At 46.3% G+C, this 27,952-nt stretch overlaps 1 protein-coding gene across 1 annotated transcript in view; it reads right to left on the reverse strand.

Moving 5' to 3' along the window:
• The window catches only part of SUSD6 (sushi domain containing 6), a 52,599-nt gene extending 26,364 nt beyond the window's left edge, over nt 1–26,235 (reverse strand). Inside the window, exons 1-2 of the mRNA XM_029951739.1 lie at nt 26,140–26,235; nt 21,271–21,475 (exon numbers count right to left, since the gene is read on the reverse strand). Of these exons, the coding sequence (XP_029807599.1) occupies nt 21,271–21,391 (121 nt within the window). The 5' untranslated portion in view covers nt 21,392–21,475; nt 26,140–26,235. The remainder of the gene's footprint in view (nt 1–21,270; nt 21,476–26,139) is intronic.
• Nucleotides 26,236–27,952: the final 1,717 nt, after the last annotated feature.

The following is a 27,952-nucleotide window of genomic DNA, read 5'->3' on the forward strand; positions in this document are numbered from 1 at the left end:
GGGCTCGAACCGACAAACTATGAGATCCATGACCTGAGCAGAAATCGGACGCTCAACCGACTGAGTCACCCAGGTGCCCCGAGCCCTGGTCTTTAAACGCAGTACTGTGAGGTGACAGCTGAAGACTCAAGGCTCCACTAAGTGGTCCCCAGCACTGCTCCTGTACCAGGGGCCCAACCCCACTGGCAGGGAGAACCAAGGCTGGCAGGGGAGCCTCTGTGCCTGGCCTAGCAACAGGCTGGGAAGCAAAGAGGAAATGCTTGCTTCCCTGGGCTGCAAACACAATGTCTACACTGGCCATGCTGTTGGTCTGTGCCAGGGAGCTTGGGGTGCATGGGCTGAGAGTGTCCGGCCCAGCCCAGGCACAGCGGCTGGTATTGGAACAGTCACTCATTTTCTGACTTAAGAGAATCAAGCAGCACCTTCCATGGCAACTATTTACTCTTTGCTCCTACTGGAAGTTAACAGATCTCGCAATAAGTGTACTTGTTTGCTCTTGTTCAACCCCACTGCTACAATCTCTCAACAAAAATTTGTTTTCCCACTTTCCATTTTGCACTAAGAGCAACTACTAGATAAAGGACCACTCTATTAAGGACCACTTTTTGGTCCTCTTTGATTTTAACTTATAATCCAAAGTTACTCAAATTTCTTATTTAGAATTGTTAAGGGGATACATGGCACAGAGGAAGGTAGTAGTACTCAGCACTGGCAAGGGTTCTGGAAACAGCACTTTTTTACTGCTGATTAGGCATGAGGTGACTGGTGTCAACTGAACCTGAGCAATAATCCCTGGCCCCACTGGGGCCACCAGGGGCATCACTTCCACACTGAGCTTTACTCAGGGTGGCACCCAGTAGGTGGGCCTACTTACTCAGCCAGCAACAACTGATGGCCTGAGTTGCTGTGCCCTGCTGGGGCAGGGACAGAGGGCCACAGGCACAGGACCGTGGGACTATCCTCATGAAAGACAGAAGCCCTCTACCAGGCTATTCCTCCCTCCCCAAAACCTAACAGCATGACTTTGTTCCAAGAACTATGGCTGTTGGGGTTGGGAATCCCTCCTACTGCCCACCTGGAGGCATACTCAATTTAGCCCAGCAGGCTAATCTTCAAAAAAACCAACATGTTTCCAATGATGCTCTCATCTTAGAATCTTCCAAAGTCAAAAGCCTGCCAATTTCTTTCTACAAGTATAAATGTTTCTATTAGATATGCAAAGCTTTCTGCAATCTGACTTGTCCCATCAGGACACCTGCACAGGCCTTACTCACCCACGACCATAGCCTCAGACTCTTCTCAGAGTCTTGCCCTCTGGCTCTTCTCAGCTGCTTGCCCTCTCCTGACTTTCCTCCACTTTTCCCTCCAACAACTCAAACCTAACCTGCTGTGTGGGAACTTCCTTCCTCTGGGCTAAGGCACTCATGGCACTACAGTCTAGCACACAGTTAACACTCCGTTTTGTTCACTGCTGCTACATGTGAGTTGGTACTCCCTTCTCCAAGGTACCAGGAGCATTTCAAAAGGGCAGAGAATCTGCCTTCACCGGCCTGGACACATTTAAGGCACCGAACAAATGCCTGATGGAACCTGTGGCTGGAATGGCTGAGACCTCTTATAACATGGACTAATTAAGTGCTTTTAAAAGACCCCAGCTCTTGCTTCCCTGGGAGTGTCTCCTGCCCGTATCTCACTCCTGGCAAACTCTGAGACTTCTGCCTGCAAACAGCCAGCATTCCGGCTTGCTCAAAGCTTTGAACAAAGGATTTCGCAATACCCCCCATCCCCCTTCAGGCTCTAAATCTCTTCAAGTGCACCATGTTTAAACAAGAGGTGCGATATATTTTTGGGAAACGATGAAGCAACTTCCCATAAGAGAAAAGAAAAAATTCCCCAAGTGCAAAAAGCCTTCTTGGAAAACAAACAAAACGGCATTCCTGCCAGGACAGAGAAAGGACTTGACATCCAGGCTCTTCATGCTTGGCAAGGGAGCCTGTTGTGCGGTGAACAGGAGAGACGAGAGCTGCAGGAAGAAAAAGGCGGCAATTCCTCATGGCCAAACGGAGAACTTAGCACAGTGTTCAGAGCTGGAGGCCCAACCTAATGCTTCATTTGATCCTGCCCAAGGTGCCACTGGGAGCTCCTCTACCTCCTCTTTCTCTTACATGCCTTAAACACCAAACATGACCCTAAAAAGTTGGGTGTGAATGCAATCATATTTTACATACACCAGAAATACCTGTTATTTAAATAACTGCACCATGACATGTTTAGTGGACAGCAAAATCTTTTTGCAAGAACTACACTTTTGGGGGGAAGGGGACTTTATTTCATACATTTGGTTTGATTATAAGGAGTGTTTTCTTACATATTCCAGAGTGCCTGGGTCTCAGGGCAAGGGGGCACAGGCAAACTAGGGTAGAAGGAGAAAATTCCTATCGTTTTGCTTCATCTGCAAGGCTTATCCATCTGAGTACTCCTCATATTTCACTTTTAGAACTACTAGTACTCAAACATGACGGCAACATCAGCAGTACTCAAGTAAGAAGAAAGAAAAGCATTAGCCACAAAGGTAATCGCTAAGGTCCATGTCCACAAGACCTAATGTTTCCATTGTTAGCAACACAGGACTTATGCGTGTTCAGACCTCATTTGTGTGGCATAAGCTCCTCCTGAACTTGAGAATTCCTACCCACCTAAACTGTGAATGTCTGCATAAATTAGAAGGCAGTGTACAATGGAGCAAACAAATCCTAGCTTTGTCCTCATCAGCAACCTAACCCAGGGAATACGCCTCCCCTTTTGCTCTCTCTCTTTCCCCACCTACCTAGTGACTACTCTCGAGAACTAATGCAAGGGCTACAATAACAAGCTGCCAAAGAACGTCAGCTTCATTCAATGCAGTGATGATGTGAAGAAGGTTCTTGAGACCTTATAGTCTCTGCCTTGAGTTCACACTGCAGGGCCTTCCACGGCTCAGGCCCCCAGCCCAGCCCTCTCCTAGCCGACCACTCAGGCTCGCAGTCTTTCAAAGCAGAAGGAGCCCCTTTTCTCGGTACCCTTGTGGCCTCCTGCCATAAACCTCTTCCAGAAAATTAAAGTTAATCTCCCTAATTTGCATCTCTAACAGATTTCTAGGGTTCATGAAATTTTATTTTTTAGGCTGTCGAAGGGGAGGTGGTAGGCTGGGTGTGGCTACATGGGAAAAATAGCATCATCCAGCACCATCTCTGAGCAGGCCCCTTCTGCCAGCAGCATTAACACATACAACCGACTCATGTACCACTTTTTAAATATGCCTGTCAATTTAAAATAAATGTCAATTTGTATTTTTCAAAATCAGCAATAGTTGAATTGGTGGTAGAGAAAGTGAGGCATAGGTGTTTCCATCCCTCTGTTCAGTGTGTCCTCTTCATGCAGGCAGGATGTGCTAAAAAACAATTTATTAGGGTGTCTACATCGACTCCTTAACCACAAAAAGGAATCTCCTTCTCCTGCAGCTTACACAACTGGGCTGCAAAACGACAGGGACCAATCCTGTAAACAGAATTTATGGGGAGGGAACTTGCAGGGAAGGGATGAGGCGCAGCAGCTGTGCCCTAACAAAGCCACAAGTGAAACGAAGACTTAACAGAAAATAACTTCAAGTCTTCATTTTAATCGGAAAGGCTGAGTCAGTGTGGAGACGATGATGAACACAAAGGTATTCTCTCAGGATTTGTCCTGGTGGAGATTTGTGTGGTCTGAGGGTCCAACAAGGCTCTCCCCCAACACACAAAAGGGGAGCCACATCTGAGCTGAAGGGAGCAGCACGGGGCACGAGGGGCACATTCCACAGTGTCTTATAGGAATGATAAAGTGCAGGACGGAGCACTGGACAGGAAGTGGCTAGCGAGAAAACGGAAAGCACAGATGAGGGTTATGTTACTAACCAGCACGAGCCTCACTGTACATCTTTCTAGTGAGCTCTGGGTTTGTTTTCTTTTGTTTTAGGGACAGAAGGCTCATTCTAAGTCTGAAATTTTGATAATTACTCTGGCAGCAGGGCAGAAGACAGACTTGAGGAGAGGGAGGTAGGGAAGACACTGGAGACCCAGAAGCCAGTAAGAGTCTGCAGAGAGACGGTGAGGCCTTGGAGGTTCGCAGTGTTCTCTATTGTTAGGGGCCGTCATTCACACCTCAGACTAAGGCTGCCTGCCCACCCACCCGGCACAGACACAACCCAGAAGAGCTTGGTGCTGCTTCTACGCTAACCCGAACTCAAGTGTCCGATGGAAACTGGGAAGGTTGTGGGGGGGAAAGTGTGCTTCCAGAATCTCTGTCACTGGTAAGTTCTGGTCCTCTCTGGGCAGCAAACTGCAGTGAACTAATGAGCACAAGGATCCGAATGAGAGTGCACACCATCTCAGTGAGGGACTGCTGTATTCTGCAAAATGCTAAGAGACTCTCTTGAATAACAAGGGTCTGGAGGTGACAAAATCCCTGCCTATCCTTCCCCCATCCACGTCCTCTCTCTCCTCTCCCACACAATAAAATCTCCACACACACAAAAAAAATTCCATTGTAAGGGTCAGTGTGGAAAATGTTCTATCCAAGCTGTATAAAATGTTTCTTAAGAGGGTGTGAAATTTAAAAACTATTCCTAGTGGCTGAAGGGCCTGGGAAATGGCAGATGCCAGTCACAAAAACACATTCCAAAACCTCTAGAAGAAAATCTAAGAGCCCATCTTTAAGAAATTTGGAAAGAATTTCTTAAGTTAAAAAAAAAAAACACATTCCAGAAGGGAAAAAATATTAATAAAGTTGACTGTAAAGCAGCAGTGGTTCTCAGATTCTGTTTCCAGGTCCCTTTATACTATTACAAGTTACTGAGGACCCCCAAAGATTTGTCTGCGTTACATCTATCAATATATATCATAGTTGAAAATAAAACTAAAAAACTTTTATTGCATATTCATAAATTCATTTTAAAAATAACAAAAACATTACAGCAATCATGTTAACACACCTCATGTATTCTCTAGAAGCTCTCCTAAACACCTGTGAAAGAATAAATGCAAAAAAGGCAAATAGCATCTTAGTATTCATATGAAATTCGTTTCAACCTTGTCAGCCTCTTGAAAGGATCTTAAGGACCTTTAGAACCACTGATAGAAAGTTCAAATAATCTATGAGGCACTTGGCTAGCTCAGTCAGTAGAGCATGCAACTCTTGATCATGGGCCCCTGAGTTCAAGCCCCACACTAGGTGTAGAAATTACTTTTAAAAAATTCTTTAAAAAAGTTAGCATCTAACAATACCAGCTGTTGCAAAGCACATGGAGAACTAAGAATTTCCTTATTCATCACTAGTGTTGTATGCCATACAACTACCTTGAAGAGCCATGTGGCAATGTACAGAAAGTTGAAGCTGTGTGCCTCTAATAATCCAGCAGCTCTGCTGATGGATGCACATGCCAGAGAAACCCTATACACGTGCTTAGGACACAAGTACAGGAATGGTCTATGCAGTACTGTTCTTAACGGTGAAAAACTGAAGTCACCTATATATCCATCAATGAGAGGATGGTTACAAATATTTTGGTATATTAACAGAATGCAATGGCATACTCCAGGTAAAACCAACATATCGACATAGCTAAGTCTCAAAAACAATGTGCGTGAAAAGGGGGGCTATGGGAAATTACAAACATTTAAAAACATATAAAACAATGTTCTTTTTAAATGTTTTATTTATTTTTGAGAGAGAGAGACCGAAAGCAGGGGAGAGGGGTGGGCAGAGAGAAAGGGGAGGACAGAGGCTCAGAAGTGGGACTGACGCTGACAGCAGATCTGGATGCAGGGCTCTAACTCATGAAGCGTGAGATCATGACCTGAGCCGAAGTTAGACACCCAACTGACTGAGCCACTCAGATCACCCTAAAACAATGTTCTATATTGCTTAGCAACCCAAGTGTAAGTATATAAAACCCGCGTGTGTAACATAAATACACATATGTGTAAAAACATAGGTTAGAAGGATACTCATCAATTTAGAACACTGGTTACCTCTAGAGAAAAAGATCTAAAGCAAATACGCAAAATACTAAATCTGGGCAGCAAGTACTGAGATATATTAGTCTCTGTACTTTTTTAATGTTCCAAAATCTTTACCAAAAAACTGAAAATGGGACACTAGATTTAAGATGGCTAGTACCTGCAACATACTGCATGTTTAAGTGTTAATAATACTTTGGCTATAGGATACGTATTTTTATAAATACTCCAAAACTAAGACATATGTATCATTTCTTAACATCTGGTAACTTGGTAACTTTTCTAATCTTCCTAACCACCCTATGTTCCATTTGGTCCCCAAACACAGACAGAAATCCTAAGATTCACCAAGACTGCTAAACCCTATGGAAGACCTGGGATTTTCTTTTCCTGGGCTCTCAACAGAAAGGACCATGAATCCCAGACCTGTTTCCACACACTGACTGACCCCTGACTGCCGCTCCCAACCCCAGTACATGTATCTGAAAGCTAAGCTACCAAACATCATCTATACAAATGCTTACTCAACAAAGGAACATGCAGGAACTCTGACCATGGTCATTTTCAAGTTACTCGGCCTCAACAACCCCACCAAGTCAAGGGAGCAGCCAGACTACCCCAGCTGCTGTCGGAGTCGACTTACGTAATATCCCCTTCCTCCCATTCTTCTTCAGTTTATCCTAAACACTTACTGAGTCCACAGGAGTGGGATACCTCCACGATACCAAAACCCAAGTCCCCTCCGTGCCACACGGAAGGCACAAGCATGCCCTTAGGGTACAGTGTTTCTCAAAGTGTGGGCCACCCCCACCACCTGCTACAGAACAGGCAGCTGGTTAAACAGTGTCTGCCTCTGGCAGGGAAATAAAAGAAACAAATGTGCCCTTGGTTTCCTCTCTTCTGCCCCGAGAACTGAAGGGCTACAAGACTGTCCTGTGGAAAAACTCTTAAAGAATGCAGACTGCAGGGCTGCACCCCAGACTGACCAAATTATTCTTGGTGGTCAAGGGGTGTGCAAATCAGATTTTAAAACCACAGTACTGTTGGAAAAGCATCACCCCAGCGCATGTTGGTTTTCTAAGTCTGATGACGGGACCAAAATCTCACCATTTTCCCTGTATCCCAGAATCTCAGGCAGACAGATAGCAACCCAACTTCCTTTCCCAACTCTCCCCACCAGGCCCAGCGAAGTCTTGGTTCTTCTAGGAACCTTCCTGGATGATATCAGCATTAATTCTTTTCTTTCTAATAGCACTCAGTACCTGAACCACTCAAGGAGGATGAAGATGTATTCTGTCTTATCTTTCTCCCCAATTAGATGTGAGGCCCTCAGCTCCTGGCAGAGGGCCCAGTGTATATGTAACAGCTTCTTAACACTGAAGTGGCCAAAATAATGCTAAAGACAATGGCCTGGGGGAGTAAAACACACACTCACAAAATCAGTACCAAAAAAATCTGCTTTGCAATAGGGGAGGACCTAGATTCAGATCCCAGCTTTATCCTTTACTGGCTGTGGTTAAGTTTACTGTGAGAACAGCAATAGGACATGGTATATAAGAAAGGGCTTTTCATGTTGTCAACTGCCAACAGTAGTAAGCTGTTTTAGTTACTGCCACCTGCTATTTCTCTGATCTTAAGAGATGATTTGTATGATTTATTCTTCTTTATAGCTAATTCATGAAAATGGAGATTGCAACCATAAAAATACAGAGATAAAGCTTCAGAGACTACAGTTGCAAAGGTGTGTGGGCAGCCAGCGGCTTAGGCCTCCGCACTCCCACCAAGGCAGGGGAGAAGGTGACAGGGAGACACTCAGTAACTAGAACTGAGTCCGGCACGCCACAGGTGGTCTACAAACCCTGATTAAAACTTTGCATATACTGCCTGGGACAAGAGACCTTGGGGACTCCTTCCCTTCTGTACACCAAGAACTAAGTAAAATTTTATAGGAGCAGGTGAGCAAGACTGAGGCCCCTGAGTGAGTGAGAACTTAAGCGCAGCAACAGTCTCAGCTTCTGGAAGTACTGTCGAAGCCTGTCATTAAAATCATCTTCAAACCACTCTTCGAGCACATGAAAAAGCAGAGTGCAGCAGCCAGCTGTCTCAGATTAAAGCAGGGTAGTGGAGGGAAATGAGAAACAGGGACAAGATTTCTAATTACTACTAACAGGAGGGTTTTCAGAAGGGAGGAAATTAATGGAATCATCAAAAGGCCAGTGATGTCACTTAAAATGAATGAAGTCAATCTCAATCTTTCCCTGTTTCAATGAAAACCTTGGGCTGTTCAGTGCTTGAGCTTCCTGAAAGCCACCCGGGCAGGATCAGAGGGGCTAAGTGACAATTAGCCAAGGCTGAGAAATCTGTTCGCCCCTTCAGACAGGCTGGAGAGACAGAGCCAGACAATGGTTTTGAGGCAGATGAGCCAGGAGGCCTTTAGTTTGCCAATACAAGCAGCAGGAAATAAAGGCGGAAAACGGAGTCAAATTCAATCTGAAGAATAGCAAATTCCCCCCTAGGATGGTGAAAACATTCTGTAACTTATAACTACCCTAGAAAAGTGGGCAAAGGGAAAAGGCAAAGACTGGGGCACTCTGGAGGTGCCCCTCACACAGATGGCTTGAGTAGGGCCTTCCATGATCTCGGGCACACCCCACCCCCTACCACACTCAACACACAAATATGGAAGGCTCGCTCTGCCAGAGTGCAAGGGAGGTAAAATGAGCACAGAGGAAGGAAAGGGGGAAAGGCGAAAGAGGACAATTATGCCGAGTTGGAAGGAGAGGAGAAATGGAAGACAAGGAAGGAGGTACAGGGATACAACCCTCTATTCCATCCACCCAGCAAATATTTACCCAGGCTGACCACGAGCTCCGTGCTCGGCAGTGGAGGATACGAAATAGCAATTCTGAGCGCCCTGGAAATGGGAACTGAACAGAAAGCCTGTGAGACCTTGCAGTCAAGTGTGACAATGTGGAATAAGGGATCAGAACCAGACAAGGATGCTAAGTCATTCCTCTCTGGACACAGGTCTTATGGAAGCAATACAGTAATGGCAGAGGCCAGGGACGCTCTAGAAAGAAGTGACTCTAATTCTCAAACTCTTCCCTAGTTTCACTTTTGGCAAGTCAGTCTCTGGATGGGCTTCTGATCAATACTACTTATCAACAGAAGTTCTCACATACATAAAACATTAAAAAAAAAAACCAAGTAACAAGCAGAAGTTCCTGACTGTGGGGGCAGAAGCTGTCAGAAGACACATTAGAGAATCCCAGAGCCAAGGGCCCTGGAAAAAGAGTCCAACCCTCACATCACCCTCGAGCAAAATAAGGGCCTTTAATTACTGTTTAGGAGCACTGCTTGGGCTGATGTCTGGCGCCCCCAGCTCAGGACTCTGCTCTTCATACCGCAGACCTCCAGCTGGGCAGCCTACCTAAAATGCAGACTTTGAGGGCTGCCTGCTGCCCAGGAAGACAGAATACATGGAGGTAGAATGCCCAAGGTGACCTAGCCAGAGGCTCACCAGGTCTGGCCCCTGCTCCCTGTGGGACAGTCAGCAAGGCCCAGGGCCCGCTCAGAGAAGGTAAGTGACGGACCTGTAAGCTTCCTCCCTTACTTAACTTTTTCCCAGTTTCTAAATTATGTGGGTCTGCCTGCAACATTGTTTCTGAACCACCTTCCTCACAGTGGGTTCAAGACCTCTCCGTCCCTCTGTCCCCACCTTCCCAAAATTTCCTCTGAAAGGGGCCAAGTGTAAACTGTTGGTTCCCAAAGTGTGGTCCCCAGATCAGCAGCAGCAGCAGCAGCATTAAGAATTCAGCAGGAACACGAATGCTGGGGCCTGCTGAATAATCTCTGGAGCAAGCCCAAGAACCTGAGACCTCCAGGGGATTCTAATGCACGCGCAGATCCAAAACCCAGGGGCGCATATAACCTGTGAGGTTCAGCCTGCTGCTTCTCTCACAAGTATGTGACTTCTAACTGGCACAGCAGAACGGCCTCTAGAATCTCAAGCCTAGGAGACCGACCACGCAGCTGCTAGAAGGAGGAGCTTCCCAACTCAGCACATTCTTCTCTGGCACAGGGTTCAAGACCTTGTGCAAGAAAATACACAAACTGTCTTTAAGCCTTAACCAGAGGCAGGAAAGCATGGGCATGGAGAGAAAGGTGACCCTGTGGGACCATATTTAGCACTGTGAACAAAATGGGAGCTGTCTTCACTAGCTTGTAACTAGTGAGACCTTTCAGAAGGGAGAAAGGTGGGCTGGTGGGCCTAGGCCATTCCCTGACTGCAGCACCGACGTGAGGCTCATCTGCCCAGATGCCAGGCCACCAAATGTAGGCTGCAGGCGCTCCTTCTGCAGTAAAATTGGCCTGGGCCACACACTCAGGGCAGCTTCTGAACCCACATCCCTGAGGATTCCCTGAGACCTGTGAATCACAAGCACCTGCTTCGGGTGCCCGGACGCCTCCTGGGACACGACAGAGGAGTGGATTTGCACTGGTGTGTGCCAGGAAGCTGAGACCACTGTGCAGAGCATGGCACTTCAGGGACTGCAAGCCCAGCCTGAACAGAATAGAGCCCTGCCAGCTCCCTCTCTGCATCCCTTGTCCCAAACCTACACTGACTAGCCTGCTGTCTCTAGCTTACACCAGGGCTAATTCTCAACAGGGACTGCATGGCTTCTCAGACAAAAATGGATGGCAGATTTCCACGTCTCTCAAAATCCTGACTGTGGCAACTCTGTCTGACCTGACTAGCTGTCTGTGAAAAGAAAAAAAAAATTTTTTTTAATGATCTCTCCCTTTCTCCTTTCACCTTCTTTTATTCCTAGAAATGAGGCATTATCACATTCAGAGGCCCAAGCTTTCGATTCAGGCTCCATAGATTTGGGCTTCAAACTTTGGGACTCTGTTGGAAACTAGTTTGATCCTGTATACAAAGGGGACTATTAAATGCCAGCCTCCCACCCAGCGATAACTGAAGGATTAACCAGTTAGTGTCAACCAAGTGCTTTGAGCAATTCAGAGAAGAGATGCTGACTAAAAAAAGAAACATTATAATAATCCCTTCCATTCAAACAGACTTGTATTGTTTACCCAGTACTTGTACATATATTACCTCATCTAATCCTATTATTCACAATCTTCATTTTTCCTGCAAGGCCAGGGCCTGCCATTACCGCTAACAGAATTTCTGAATGCCAAGGCTGGGACCTCGATTGTCTGAACCGCCTAACCACAAGGTACAGAGAACAATGGAGAAGGAGTTCCTCTGCGGAGAGCCACTCTGAAGAAACCTGAGACACATCTCTGCTGCACCCCCAAACACATCAAATCACAGACAGTCCTCCCCCCGATGTCTCCAATTACCCCAGCTCTGATCCAAGTCGAAGAGGCCTGGAATACATCCGCACACCACAGATGCCAGTGGCTCGCTCCTCCACTCCCCTCCCTTCCAAACCAGTTAGGAGCCTCCCGCACCCAACAGCCTCCTGTGGGATTCCAGACTCGAGCTAGGCCCCCATGGGACCCTGTGCTGTGAGTCAGACAGGCTGAAATAGGGAGTCCTTGTCAGACGTGCCTCCCACAGGCTGGCTGGGCTAAGGCAGAGCATGAGGGGCCTGTCCTGAGTGACCCCACGCTCCAGGAGGCTGGAAGAGGCCTCACTTAGCTGGTCACTTCCGGTTCCCATGGGCAAACACGAATGCAAATGCCATTCTTCTCATCCCCAATCTTCTCCACAACTTGTACCAAAACCAATACCCTCCCTCCAACCCGCTTTTTTATTTCCCTGTTTAGACTCACTCAACCCTGAATCCATTAACTGGTGTTTGTTTTTGCTCTTCTTTTTTTTTTAATTTTTTAAATGCTTATTTATTTTTGAGAGACAGTCAAGAGGGTGAGTAGGGAAGGGCCAGAGAGAGAGGGAGACAGTACCTGAAGCAGGCTCCAGGCTCTGAGCTGTCAGCACAGAGCCCGACACGGGGCTCGAACTCACGAACTGCAAGATCATGCCCTGAGCTAAAGTTGGACACTTAACCCACTAAGCCACCCAGGCGCCCCTATATTTTAAACATAATAGAAAATGGCAGGATTCCAGCCACAGGAATGTAGCCACTGGAAGAACAGTGAGAATAGGCTGGAAGGTGCTACCGTGCAGGGAAAAGGAGCCCCCTTATCCTTGACTTGAGGTAGAGTAGAGGGAGTTATGGGTGCCAAACCCATGTAAGCTGCTCCTCCCCAGTCCCTCCCCAGTGTCAGGAAATGTTTCAGAGCCAGCACGCATTCCTCCTCTGGACTTTTCCTCCCTCCCATCACCTAAGGGGACCCACACCCACACTGGGTTCAAAGTTCCTCACCCATGTCAAAAGTCCGCACACTGCAATGCATTCTAGGCAGCCTTCCCAGTCCCACTCCCTTCTCCTCAGAAGAGCCTCACCACCTGCATCCCCTAAGGCACAGAGCCACTTTCACAGGGTTCTTAACTCCCCCAGAAAGCTGGGAATGGAATCTTATGGGGAACTATAAATCAGTGCAGAGGCCCACAAGGTACTGCAGCCCACAGGGCTGTGCACTTGGATACCTTCTCTTCCTGTGCAGGACAAGCCATGATTCTGCACAGCCCTGCTGGGATAGACCCCTCAGACAACAGAGGACTGTTTCCAGGTCGGTTCCATCTAGGATGATCACTGGCCTGGTTACAGCAAAGTAACAAACGTATAAAGGACTTTGTCCTTGCCTTCGAGGAGCTTATGTGCAAACACTTACACACCAAGAACTGTGCTGGAGAGTCCTGTACAGAAGAGGACCTCAAAGATTGAGACTGAAGAGGTCTACTGTGCGGGAGTCCTGAAGCAGAGAGCCACACAGCCTACTGAAGTCACCAGCTAACTTCATAGGCCATTAAGCAGCGATTCTAAGCAGCCACGCACGGTCACCAGGAGGTTCAGTGGGGCTGCACCAGCTCTAGACACCTCAGGGTCCTTGGCAAAAAGGCTTAACTGGCCTCCAAAGTCATAAGATCAACTGGGAAGCAGAAATAACCAAGGCTTCCCTCCCATCTGCGGCGACACCTCACTGTGCTGTGACCAGGGCTCAGTAAACATTGCTGGGCTGCTCCTCAGGCTGACTCAGTCTTCATTTGGCGGGTGACAATCCCAACAACATTCTCTTGTACCTCCCACCATTGCCAGAGTCAACAAGGCCCAACTGTCAGAACTGAGCCAGTGACAATAGACACACAGGTCCTGTCCTCTCCCAAGGAGAGGTGTGTCTACTACATGTGAAGAATGGTCAGGCCCTTTCATATTTCATAAAGTGTTGCTTGTTACTCAGAATAACAAAGCCTACAGCTCAGTTATTTTATAACCCTGTTTATACTTGGCCATAACTTCCTGAAACACATTTCCCCTCTTGGGTTAAAATGCCTAAAATACTTTTGTGAGTTAAAAAAAAAAAAAAAGGTCTGCAAAGAAGAAATCTTGAAAAGAGCCTGTTCATCTGCCCTGTACTACTTCCCAGAATTCTGAACGATTAAACAATTGTACTTTAAGAGACCTGGCTACTGACAGAGTTAACAAGTCAAAGAAGCTAAACATGGGGAAAATCTTCATCTCTGGGGAAGCAAACGAATCTAGGTAGAAAAAGGCTCTTAAAAGAAGAAATGCTGTCAAACTAGCTAAGAAAAGTAGGAGGAGGCAAAAGGATTACCAAATGGAGAGGAGACAAGAGAGTTCGTATTTAATTCTGATGCTGTATTCTCCCAGATGTGTTTTGGAATCTTTTAAAATATAATCCTCCAATCACATCATGGTGCTGATAAAAGGAAAAGTGTCTTTAGTTTGCAAAATGACTCCCAAAGTTCCTAACAAACAGTAGCTTTGCCCTGGCTCTGAAATGCCAACGAGAGAACTTCTCTGAAGGGAATGGCTTGCTGTAAGATTACCCAGCTGACCTCACACCCCAGCAACAATGTCGCAAAGGGGCACTGCTGCCCTTTTCTCCTTGTCCTCATACGCAGGATGCCAACATGCAGTATTTGAGAATTAGAGACTTAGGAATTATGAATAACTCAGGCAGTATGTAGCCAGCTCTACGCAGTATGTATTGAATTGAATCAAACAGAATCCAAGACTACAGAAGAAACACGGCGCACCTGCCAACCCTGCATCTGTCTGAATTAATTAGCTGTGTGGTTTCAGAAGTGCAGGCTGTAACAACTGCTGCTAGAGTTGGATCTTTCAGCTTGGGAATTACTTCTTTGTATGCTAGGCCACGCATAGGCCATGTCCTAAGTGCTTTATATATACATTCTTATTTAATTCTCCCAACAGTCTTATGAGGTGGTGGTCACTATTATCATCCCCATGCTAGGGAAACACTGGCAGCGAGGTCAGGAAAACTACCCAGGGTAACACAGATAGCTATGAATAGGGGCCGTATTCGAAACATTCAAACCCAGCAACTGGATTCCAAGATCCACACTTTTAATTAAACTACACTGCCCCTCTAAAAACAAGGAGTCAATAAAAAAGAATGAAATCTTGCCCTCTGCAACATGGATGGATCTGCAGGATATAAAGCTAAGTGAAACAAGTCATCTGAGAAAGACAAATACCATATGACCTCACTCTTAAGTGGAATTTAAGAAACAAAACAAGTGAACAAAGAAAAAAGAGACCCCCCCCCAACAAAAAACACCAAAAAACAAAAACCATACTCTTAACTATAGAGAACAAACAGATGGTTACCAGAGGGGAGGTGATTGGGAGGGGATAGATGAAATATGTGAAGGGGAGGGCGCCTGGGTGGCTCAATCCATTAGGTGTCTGACTGAGGCTCAGGTCATAATCTTGTGGTTCACGAATTCAAGCCCCACACTGGGCTCTGTGCTGAAAGCTCAGAGCCTGGAGCCTGCTTCAGATTTTGTGTCTCCCTCTCTCTCTGCCTCTACTCAGCTTACATTCTCTCTCTCTCTCTCTCAAAAATAAATAAAACCATTAAAAAAATAGGTGAAGGGAATTACGAGTACATTTACTACGATGATCACAATGAATGTACAGAATTGTAAAATCACTATACTGTATGCCTAAAACTAATATAACCCGGTATATTAATTATACCAGAATTAAAAGATACAAACAGGGGCAGGCCTGAAGGATAACAGCTAGATGTTACGCTGAGCTGCACCAGTGACCTTGTTGGCCCCATGAGAGCTATCGGTGGTATTTTACTATTTTAAGGTATTTATGAGTTGAATCCTATACCACCTGACAAGAGACAGCTATGTGCACAAATGTTAGGAGACAATCCTTTTTTAATAGTTATAATCTAGGGTTCCTGGCTGGCTCAGCTGGAAGGCTATGTGACTCTTGATCTTGGAGTTGTGAGTCTGAGCCCCACACTGGGAGCAAAGATTACTTAAATAAACTTTTTAAAGAAATAGTTACAATCTCACCCTTATCTTCTGGTACATTCAGATTTCATGCTTTACATTGGCCTCAGGTGAGGTGTGTGAACAGGGCTAGGAGAGGTCAGCAGCCAGCACCCCTCTCTTTCACCCAGCAGCATGAAAGGCTGCCTCTAAATGCTGCTGTCCCTCTGGGCCTCAAAGCTAAACACAAGGCCCGCCAAGGTCACTCCTGATCTGGCTACACTCCAAGGAGCCAGCCATACTGGCACCAGCCACCTGGAATGAGAGTGAGAGCTGCTCATGCCCTCTGCAGGTTCACACTCCTGAGTGCTGCAGAGGAAAGGAATCTCCCAGAAGGGAAGAGGTGATGAAAAGCTTAATCTGCAAACTCCGAAAGCTGATTCTCAGTTGTTTTGTTTTGTTTTGAGCATCCTGTGACCCATTTTGCAGAAGTTGGGCCGATAGCTCACAAATTAGGCCAGGGTAGTAGAGCACCTTTGCGTAAAAGGTGAAATCTGTGTTTCCTGAGAGCTTTAGCCCAATGTAACACCCACTTAGGTGTTCGTTTGGTGGAATCCTGGTTTCGTTCTTCAAAAGTTACAACGCAAAGCTGATACCATGTGTTCGTACTGTTCTAAACATGGCACAACAATTAGCCTGAGGAGGGTAATTTCTCAATGTCTTTTTGAGACACCAGGGTTCAGCAAGCCCTATAATGACCCATCCAGCCTCCTCCCACAATGCCCAAGTCTTTTTATAGTCACAGGTAATTACACCACCGAGACACTACATGACTTCATCAGCAGTGTTTACAACTGACAGGAAGCAGCTATGAGGATGTTTTGGGAACCACATCCTCATTTAGCAAACAATTTGCTGTGGCCCCGATTGTTCCTTTCCAAGAATAGAACCGCCTTGGGAAGCCATGTACCGAAACTGGGAACCAAACAACCAAGGGCCCTTGTACATGAGGACAGAAACCACCACAGAGGCACACACAGTAACCGAGAGAGGACCCTGCACCCTCCATCCAGGGGAAAAACATGGACGGCATCTTTCTTCCTCTGTCAAAAGAATCGTCTGAAGGCTGCCCTGAGTGTTCCAACAGGGTGACACAAGAAATGGGTCTCAGAGAAGCCTGGCGCCACTCAGCACACACAGTGCGGTTCTCAGCAGAGCATGGGCGGCATAGTTAGACAGACGGGGCACAAATCCCAGCTTCCCCAGAGACAACTGCCTGTCTCGGAGCAGGTTATGCAACCTCTCTCTGCCTTAGTTTCTCATCTGTAAAATGGTTACATGACCACCTAGCTCACAGGCTTTCTGAGGGCTTTAAATGAGACGACACACAGCGAGCCTGACACATAAATGATGCTCTGTATACGTCAACTTCCTGCCTATCCTCTCCTCTCAGCTCAGCGTACATTATCTCCGACTCTAGGCCCCTTCAGAAATGCAAAGTGAGCCAGGGCCACTTGCCAACATCTCTCCGCCACAGCAGCACAAAGGGCCAAAGCCATACCACACCCCTGAGAGCCTTGTTCTCCACGTTCTCCCTCTTCAGTTAACACTAACTGCCATGCTTTCTCACTCTGCTGCACAGAACTACAGAAGATATTTTGAAATTGCTTTAGGTGCTTGTGTGACGTTTAACATGGCCTAAAGTAGCATGGAAACGCTCTTGAGGAGGGAAAATCAGAAACAAGTAAAATACTGAGTTTTTTCAGCAAATGCTCAGGAAAGGGAGAGAATGAAAATCAAAAGCTTTTTACGTGAGTCAGCAAGCCAGCAGGGTTGAGACCATCAGACTATGCAAACATCTGCATAGAGCTTTCTGGAAGGCAAAGGGTTTCTAGAAGTAACCAAAACCTCCTCAACTGGTCGAATTTGACACCTCCTCCCCAACTCCTTATCCCCAACACAAAAAATGACTTTGCATCTTCAGTTCTGTTTTCTAAAGACAGCAAAGGAGGTCATGTGCAGAAAGTCTCCTGCCCAGCATGACTCAACTGTGGGTCACATACCAACTCTGCTGTTGTTATTATTTAGGAATCACACCACACATTTTATATGCCAGGTGCCCTCCAATCATTTTTATTAGTCTACACAACACCAATCTAACATCCTTAAAGATTCTGGATCTGTTTTAAAGGAGACACAAAGAGGTCAAATGATTTGCCTAAGGTCCTAAAGCAAGTTTCTTAAGATCCCAGGTAAAGGGAAGGAGTTGTGTGAGATCTTAGAGAGAGGCTGTTGCCCAGCTGGGACCCTGACTCTTCCCTGGTCCAAGATATATAATTTTATTTTCAATTCTGGTCTTCTGCCTACATGGTGTGACCACATGTGAAGAATTAAGGTACTCTTCCTTTTGCCACTCCTTTAGAGAAAACTTCTAATAATCATCCCCATCTCTGCTTAAGAAATGACCAAGGAGGAAGCTGGACCCACTGCCTCCCTAACACCTTCTTTCTCCATTATAACTCCAAATCCCAAACTGTAGTAGATAAGAGAAACCAAGATGGAAAACTGAACTCGATCACGGCATAACTCTGCCCCAAAACTCTCAAGTGCCTGTTCCTTCATGATTCTTTTCTTCCAGACCTGAGCAATGATGCCTAAGACTACCAGGGACTGTGGTATTTATAACCAGAAACTCCACAGATGAACCGCCTCGCTGAAGACACCCACTTAGGTGTGTCTGGTGGGATTCTCATAGTCACGAGTGTGTATGTACACACAAAGACTAGAGCCCGCTGGATGACAAAGGCTGTGTATTTCACGAGCACCTCGTTTTACAATGCCTCTGGAATGGGTATTCAAGTGCATCCCCAGGAGCAGGTAAGATACATGCATGAAGAAGAAGAGAAGACCTTTCTTGAACTGATGTGCCTTTCCTCAACTTCAGGGTTGCTTATGCCTGCTTATGGCAGGCACAGGTGTGCTTTGGGCTTCAGGCCAAGGAGTGTGTGCCTTCTTCACCTTCTTCGCCAAGAAGACACTTCAGAGAGGGGACAACACTGGCAGCAACGTGGTGCGCTGGATCTAAGTGATGGTAAAACCCCTTCCCCTGCCTGCAGCCTGCTCCGTGCCAGTGCACGTGTTTTATGGGAAGTAGAAAAGACTTGGGGGTGGGGGGTGGCAGGGGAGGGAGGATTCTTTGCAGATGAGGGAGAACAAAAAAAAAAAAAACTACAGAGCCAACTTTTCCATCCTGCTCTGAGCCCACGCTACAGACATACATTTTTCCACACTGGAGAATAATAATCCCTTTATCCAGCCAGTCTGAAACCATCAGTTGCTGATAATTGAATTCAGACTTTGGATGGAAAGTTGGGAAGGTGTGGGTAGTTGGGGTGGGAAGTGGGAGGGGGCAGGGGTGGAACCCATAAAAAGAAGGGTGGCAGTAGGTGGAATGGCTTAATGAAGCTAAGGAGGCTGAAGACTTTAGACACCAAAGGCAGACATTCTGCCCTAAAATGCCAGATCATACAACGAGAGACAGCTTCCCTAGTCTTGGTAACATACCAGGCACTAGTTCAGGTTCTGGAGCCCTGGCCCTAGGATCTTGGACAAGTACATGACCTCTAAAATCCTAGCTCTGATGGTTATTCCATTCATGCACATAGCTATCGAGCACTATTTGTTCTAGGCTAGGGGTAGGATGGCAAATCTCTTCTATAAAGGGTCAAATATCTTAAAGTCTGAATACTTTTGGTTTTGGGGGCGGAAGAGTCTATATCACAACCATCCAACACTGCCACTGTGGCACAAACACAGCCATATTTATATTCATAAAAATAATAAAATATAAATATAATAAAACTTCATGCACATTGAAACATGAGCTTCCAATTTTTATGTATCATGAAATATTATTCTTTTGATTTTTTTCCTCAACCATTTAAAAATATAAAAACCATTTTTGGCTCATAGGCCATACGAAAGCAGGAGGAAGGATTTGGACCATAGACTGTCACTTGCCAACATCTGCTCTGGAGGTGCAGTGGTGAACACGACAGGATCTCTATATTCTATGGCTCTGTGACTACAGCTTCTAGAGGCCTCCTCTGGTGCTGGCTTAGAAGCCCTGCAAACATAAGCGCTGGTTCATCTGGTTGCACCACTGGTGTAGTCTGGCCTTCTTTTCCTTTGAAACCTCAGAGTCGTGATGCCCACACTGTGAGGTCTCCGTCATTAGTGGCCTCCGTGGCTGTGTCAGGGACTCTTCACAGCCAAAGAGGTCTTATGCTTTGTGGGAGAGGTTTAAGTGTCAGAACAGGGTGAAGAAGAGGCAGCCGAAGACGAACTCTATACGTGGTGGTGGAAAAGGCTATAATGCAACTACAAATGGGTAACTCTTTCTCCCAATAATTCAGAAGTAAAGGCTTAGACGAGACTGCACCATTATCTTTATGTGTTGGGTAAGCGGGTGAGGTAGGAGTTGATAAAGAGAGAATGAAAGAGAGGCCCCTGGGTGGCTCAGTCGATTAAGCACCTGCTTAATTAAGCACCCGATTTCTGCTCAGGTCACGATCTCACGGTGCATGGGCTCTGTGCAGACAGCACAGAACCTGATTGGGATTCTCTCTCTCTGCCCCTTCCCTGCTCACATTCAATCTCTCAAAATAAATAAATAAACTTAGAAAAAATAATAAAGTGTTCAAAAAAAAAAGCAAGAAAGAAAGAATGAGAAAGAGCACTGTAAGGGGACTCTACCTGCTGCACCATACTACACTGCTCCCGTCCTTCAAGTTCCCTTCCAGAATCTACCTGAGACCTGTCTCCAGGGAATGCTGTCCAAAGAAAAGTGCCATATAAATGTACCTAATGAAAACTGGTAGGGGCCCCATTACTGTTGAGATCATTCATAATTAGTTGAGACCCCTACTGGCACCTGTAGATACTAGGCAGGTTCTCTAGTGTCCCCCAGAGGCCTACGGTACACACCCAAATATGTGTTTTCTAAAAAGGACGCCAGGTTGGGAGTCCCACATGAAGAGACCTAAGAAGGGTCTTCAGAGTGCAGCAGAAGGCAACAAGTATCAAGCTCATGGCTGTACTTCTAGCCCCTGCTAGGGCTCTTGCAGCCCACCAGCTTCAACCAGAAAGTCCTCAGAATCATGAAAATATAGACTGAGAGAAGTGGATAAGACCTTAAAGGTATCCGGGTCAATCCCTTCATTTGATAAATGGAGGAACCGAGCCATGGAATGCCTAAGTGGCTTGTCCAGGATCATGACGTTTATAGTGTCAGTGACCAGGTCCTGCTTTCATGAAGTTACAATACCTCAACTCTACTTGTTCTGAGAAAACACACAGAAAGACAAGAAACACACAAAAAGCTAACAATCACGAAGGGCTTATTATGTTATCTCAGACAATCTTCACAGCCCCCCTCCGAGGCAGGGACTAGTATCCTGTTCTGTAGCTGAGAGGGAGAAGAGCTTTGCTCAGGTTGCAGAGCCAGCAGCAGGAAGGCTCGACTTTAAAACACAGGCAGTCTGATTCTAGAGCCTGCAACCCTGCTGCGTGTCATGTTCTGAACCCTCCATCCTGCCCAATGACTCCAGCTGCAACCAAAGGGGTCATAGTGTCATCCCAGCAGGCTCCTCCACACCCATCCCCCCCAATGGCTCAAGAGGCCCCCTTAATGCCATGCCCCCAGGCCTGGCCGCCTGCTCTCCCATGGCATGAAAGCCTACCACCACCCTCTGCTCTCCCTGCAAGTGCCCGCTAGATGGACAGTGCCCTATCCCAGCCTTTGTGAGAAACAGTGGTACCGAGTCTTTTCCCTCCCACACACAGAGGCAGGCAGGGACCCACCTGAGGCAAGTCCGTCTCCAATGAGGGTGCTAAGGATCACCAACGGAAGGAACACTCCATGTCCCGCGGAGGCCACGGCCAACGCTGAGGTGCTCTTTGGTGCTATCCTGCCATGGCACATCTTTTATCCGTCGAAGTTATTTTAAAAAGAAAAAATGTAAAAGCCAGAAGTAAGAATTCTGAAGTCAGCCACAGGGAGATTTACCTGTGAAAAAAACACAAAACAAGAACATAAGTGAAAACTTTGGCCATAAGTTGGTTGCAAGGAGGCACTTTGGCAAGGAAGCCACAGTCACATATAAAATCCTAGTAACCGAATTCCTGCCACCAGAAGAGACAGGCACATAAGTGGCTTTCTGACCTCTCCGTGAGGCAATGCGGCAAGCTGCCACCAGTGTCAGCATCTAGGGGCCAGATCCTCACGCCAGGACAAGGAGACCAGCACAGGCTCACCTGGAGATCCGTCAGGCACAGCAGAGCTTCCGGAAACTGCCCGGGCTCTACCCCCACCACCTCCAACAGAGGGGAGGAGAGAGGCAGCTGTTGACATGAGCGCTATACCCCTGAGTCAGGCTTTGCCTTTGCCATTTGGACTCAGAGTCAGTTCAACCAACTGAAGGGGGTAAAAAAAATAGAGAACACGTGTCTTAAAAGGAGCACTACACCGCCTAGAGAAGGAATGCAGCCCAGAGCCAAGAGCCAAGGGCCCACAGCAAGGCTTGCTCAGCTGCTAGAGGCCGGACAAGTCCCAGAGTATCTGACGCTGACTCCACAGCCATGCATCTCAAAAATGGACCAATTACTCCAGGCTTGCCCAACACACCTGTGACCCCAGAGGCCACACTTGCTGGCTGTCCCTGACAAGGACCTGGAGAGGATGGATGGTGATTGTTAATTAGCACCCCCACCCACTCTAGTTCAGACGATGACTTCAGAAGAGTAGGAACCAGAGTCTTTAAAAGATATATGTATCAGGGGTCAAGACTTGAAGGGGTTACTTTCTACAAGCCTTCAGAGAAGCAGCTGAGTTGATGATACATTATGATACAGGCCTACTATATTTTAGTTAACAATCATTTGGTTTCATTTATCCTTGTTTATAACAAGTATTCCAAATAATAAGATTATACTCCCTTTTTAAATTCCATACACACCTCCTCCATTAATAAGGCTTTATGTAACTAGATAAGGGAGCCTGCCATCTACAAGCCTAATAAAGGGGGCCCCTGAGACTCTGCCAGGGATATTAAACAGACCTGCCTTTAATCCACGTCTGAAGCCTTGACTCAAGCCTATATCTCCTTCTAAAGAGAGCTGCTTCGAACAGCAACACGGGCTGTCTCAGTACGAAGGAAAAGCGGCTGGGAGGGCCTTTCAAGGAGCATGAGCTAGCCGCTGGGTCCTTAACTCACTACCCCCAAGTAGCTGTGACTATAGCAATCTACTATCCACAGCTTTTACCCAGACTCCAACTTGAGTCTTTAAAGCTGTAGAAAAGGGATGGTTCATGAAGAGGTCTAGGGATGGAGTCTGTAAGTGATCCAGAACAGTACACAAAACTGTGTGTGTGTCAATGTGTGGAATGTGTATACATCTGTGTGGCTAAGAACAGTAGAGTTAGAATGCCAGAATTCCAATCTGTGTCCTCTATTATGACCGTGTGGCCAAATCACTCTCTTAGTCTCTGTTTCCTCATCTGTAAGATGGGGACAGTAACCATATGCCTTCATAGGTTTGGTGTAAGGATTAGGATCAGGCAAAGCACTTGGCAGTAAATACTGCCTGCTGTTGCTGTTGCATTTAGTAATAAGGCCTGAGCTGCAGAGACCTTAGAGGTCATCAGGGTTTACCACCTCATTCAGCAGATGCCAAAACCAAGGTTAGAAGAGGTTAAAGAATATGCCTAGTTGGCAATGGGTGCTGTCAGTCTTGATTCATCCACAGCAGGTATTTGTACCAGGCAGTCATCACCCCCTGAAGGCAACAACCAGTGGATCAATGAGAATATAACACCTGGTTGTGCCACATTACAACACGTGCACAACAAATATTTCTACCGTGACTGGATGAGGCTGGATCAGAGTGGTGCTTAGGTGTTCTGTGCACAAGTGAAGGTAACCAAGACAGTCCACCCACGGGAGGAGATGCTGACTGCTAGTGCATAGGTTGAGTGAAAAAGAAGGGGGAGAAAAGAAGGTACCAAATACAAGTGGAACAGAACAATGGGAACACAGCACTCTTGGCAGAGACTAGAGTTAAGGGCTAGGCCAAGTAAGTTAAACTTTACCATGAAAACCCTGTATACAGCTTACAGGATCATAAACAGAGGATCATTTAGGAAGATCACTGTGGCAAGGATTTTAGAGGGTGGGAGAGCACCAAGCGGTAAAGGATCTTAAATTTAGCATCATTAACGTGGAGCTCTTTCGAGGGCCATTTGACAATATCTGTCCAATGAATGCACACATTCTCTAACCTATCAGTTCTGCTTCTAGAATCTGTCCTTAAAAATCACATGAGCAATGATACAGATGCAAAACAGTAACCGAATTCTTTGTACTGGCAAAAAAGTGAAGTGAGGGAAGTTAAAGAAGTGGTCCTACACACATGTAACAAAACACCATGTACTGGTCTAAAAAGAATCAGGCAGGGGGTGCCTGAGTGGCTCAGTCAGCTAAGCATCCAAGTCTTGATCTCCACTCAGGTCTGGACCTCAGGGTCCTAAGTTCAAGCCCTGTGATGGGATCCATGCTGGGTATGGAGCCTACTAAAAAAATATTGAAAAATAAAAAGAACTAGGCAGGTCTAATCTGTCTTCATGTATGAAATGATGTCCAAAATCAGCACGTGAAGAAAACCATTTGTGAGTAGCATGTATTTTGAAAGGGGACACACACACACACACACACACACACACTTACATACACACTTTTGCATGCCGTGAAACTCTCTCCCTGGAATGGTGCACCAAGAAATCGGTAGCTAATAACTGCCTTCAGGATGGAGAAGTGAGCAACTAACAGGGAAAGAACTCATTTTTCACCATGCATATTCGAACAGAGAAAATGTAAAATAAAATTAATGTAGCAAGGTCTTCCGGTAGACCACCTGTCTCCTCCCTAAACAAAAGGACTGACATTCAAATAAACCTGATTGCTCCTCCTGCCAGGAACATAGTCACTTTCAGGGCACAGCACAAGAGTCATGTGAGGAATTCTTTTCTGACACTTCACACCACACCCACCTCCAGTAGGACTAACCCCTTCTTATTCCTAAAGTGTCTCCAGCACCCTGCTAGGACTGTGCCTCTAACAGGTTAATACGTCTACATGTTTCTCACCTCCCCAGACTCAAAGCTCCTTGTAGGCAGGGAACAAACGCCTTGCCAAACTCATGAATACTGTGGGGAGGAGCCAGTACAGAGGTAGGAAAAAGGTACACAAATAGGAGCTCCTGTTTTGTCTTATTTTAAAGAAACAATGGACTCCTCCCCATGGCTTAAGCAGCTACCTGGGCCAAAGGACCAATTCCACCAAGAGGCCTAAGACCTGATCAAGTGCAGAACAGATGGGGTAATGACAATGGGGGCTTTGCAAAGAAGAAAAAGAGGAATAGAGGGTAGTCAATGGGAGTGTTTCCGTGCAAGGCTAGGCCAAGAGTTAGTACTTCAGAAATAATATAGACAAAAGTGAAACCCTGTGACCCCAGGGTATTGCTCAGAATGGGACAACCCAGCTACTGTGGAGAAAGGGTCCCACTATACGTATCTAGTCATTTTAAGAAGGGATTTGCTTTAAACACAGAATTGAAAAATAAGATAAAACTTAGACTTGAATTGTGCCTTTAGAACAGTGAAAAGAAAACCACTTCAGAAAAAATTAACTAGATATTCATTATCCCCAGAGAAATACATGGAGGAGGAGGAAGGGAAGGGGAAGCAGAAGGGGAAGGGGAAATAGAAGGAGAAGAGGAAGAAAAGAAAAAGAGGAAGAGGAAGAGGAGAGGAGGAAGAGGAGGAGGAGGAAGAGGAGGGAGAAGAGGGAGGAGGAGGAGGGTGGAGGAGGAAGAGGAAGTAGATGCTGGGTGTGGGGATGGGGGAGGAAAGATCCGGGAGTTAACTAATACAGTACAGAGTTTCAGTCTGGCCAGCTGACAAGAGTTCTGGAGACGGACGGTGGTGATGATTGCACAACAGTGTGAATGCATGTAATGTCACTGCCCTGCACGCTTACAACTCATTAAGGTGATCCATTATGTGTATTTTACCACAAAAAATATTGGGGAAACAATTATGATTAAAGAAGATCCTGGAACTAAGTTTCATGTTTAAAGATGGCCCTCATCCATCCTCACAAGGCATGTCATATTTAAACTTAGAGGTAAGAAGAGAGGAAAGAGAAAGAGCCTGAGGCTGCATGTCAGTACCACTTCTGCCACCAAACAGCTGGCTGGTCATGAAGGCTCCCTGGCTTCCATTTGCACATCTAAGAAAGACTCTAGGTATCAGAATTCTCAGCCACAGAATTCTCCACAACATGCAAGCATCTCTGTGTATAACACAATCCTTCCTCCAGCAGCCAGTTTCCCCTCTAAAACATGGGTAAGGAGGAGTCACGGAAAGTCTGCATTCATCCTTCTGATAATCTTTCCTGGTACTACTGCTGCATCCCAATATTGTGTGGTATAGAGAGACCCCATGAGCTAGAATGTCAGCCCCTCAAGGTCAGTGTCTGGTCTTTCCCTGCTCTGTGAATTCAGAACATTAAAAGCTGGGTGACTGTGCTCTGCTGAACGTCACAAACACTCATTTCCGGTTCAGAATGATCCTCTATGAGGATCCATGGCTCTGATCTTGTGGAAGCCACTTACCTCATCTCTGCCTTTGTTACCTCATCTCTGCTTTGTTTCCTCATCTATAAAACGGGGTTGGTACTTGCTTTAAATATCTCCCTACTCTCTAGTGAGGCTCAAAATGGACAAAATACAAAGGACAGCTCTATAAACTGAAAAGACTCAGGTCCTATCTACAGTTCTGGCCCAGAAGCCAACACAGCAGAGGTCTGAGAAATTGCTCATAACAAATGACGATGGAAACATGACAGGCTTCTGGAGTAAAGGACAACCTGTAATATGAACCCAAAGTTCAGATGGTTTGCTTGCTTGCTGTTGCCATAGATGCTTCCCGATTAGCCAAAGAGCCTGAAAAGATTAAAGGTGTCCTGGGAGTCACCTTCAAACATGGCCCACAACCTAGGGAAGCAGCAGCAGCAGCAGGGGGGGGCGAGCCATGAAATGGCCCCGGCACCCTGTCCCCAAGACAACTCAACTCAGGGCCCAGATCTCCTCAGCCCATGTGCCTGGTTGCCTTGGGGGCCTACCCCTGAAGAATGTCATAGTCCTCCTGGAGTGGCAGGGTCATGTCACACTCTACTAAGCCCTCCTTTGTGAGACAAGAGAGTCTTGACTCTGTCAAGCTTGGCTCCCAGGTACTAAGTAGGTTTCTCTACAGTTCTAGGAGATCAGCCTCAGTCTACATGTAACTGTCAGGACAGATTAGTTCCTAAACCATGGCCCCATCTCTCCATTAGTTAAGAGAGGGAACTGGATGGGTAAAACCAATCTAAATTCTTTTCTTGCCTAAGACCTAGTCTGAAAAGAGGATGGTGGTAGTAGAGTCTGGAAGCAGAAAGTCTGTTCTTTTTGATGAGCCATCGTCACCAACCCCAGTGCTCCTATGTGATGGTGAAAGACAAAGAAGAGTTCATGAAATGTGACCAGAATTTCACCAGTTAATTAACTTTTAGAGTGTAAAGATAAGAAGTCCTAACTCTGAGAAGTCCAATGTTCCCCAGAAGGTTTGATAAGAGAAGCGGCTGGCATGCCAGGGAAGCCTCCCTTACTGCTCCCTTGCTTCCCGTCCATGTCTCCCCCACTTCCCTCCCACTCACCCTGAAATAGCTAGGCCACAGCAGCAAAAAGACATCTAAAGGTTGATCAAATCCTAATGCCTCCCACTCTTGCTTCCAAAATGAAAAAATGAAGTTACTTCTAGATGTCTTTGGCTTACTGCCCCCCGACCCCCGCCCGTGAGTCCTTCCAGTTTTGCTAACCTCTGTTTCTTCCCCCTTTCTTTTGTGCTACTAACATGTGAGGACTTCAACAGGCACAAAGTCTTCTACTGGACTTTGAAATCCTTGAAAGCCAGAACTTTAACCATTTCCTTTTAATCTCGAGCTCCAAAGCCCCAAAGACACAAAGTCAAACTCATTAAAATTCACCTCCTAGAAATCCCAAAATAACCCTCAGCTTTCCTCATAAGCCACCTAAGCCAAATAGGGTAGGTGTTATTGGATTTTTTTAAATTGCTTTGATATTCTTTATACCCTTGTCTGGCTTTCCCAGAACTCCTCCCCACACCCTCTTATTGTCACACTTTCCCCCCATGTACTCCTCAGGCTTCAGACAGGAGGGGCATCGGCAGACACACTACGTCCACCCCTAACCCCAAGCCTTCTAACAGTCTCCAGCCTAACGACAGGAAGACTGCAGCATGGACGTGAATGCACAAGTCAGCTCCAGGTCCCTGTTCCACCAGCCAGTAGTGGACTGATCTCAGTCATTCTTCCTGGGCTTCAGCGGGTGGGCCCAGATGATCCCCAAGTGCCCTTTCTGGAATGTCTTC

This window comes from Suricata suricatta, chromosome 9, assembly GCF_006229205.1.
Source record: "Suricata suricatta isolate VVHF042 chromosome 9, meerkat_22Aug2017_6uvM2_HiC, whole genome shotgun sequence".
NCBI lineage: Eukaryota > Metazoa > Chordata > Mammalia > Carnivora > Herpestidae > Suricata > Suricata suricatta.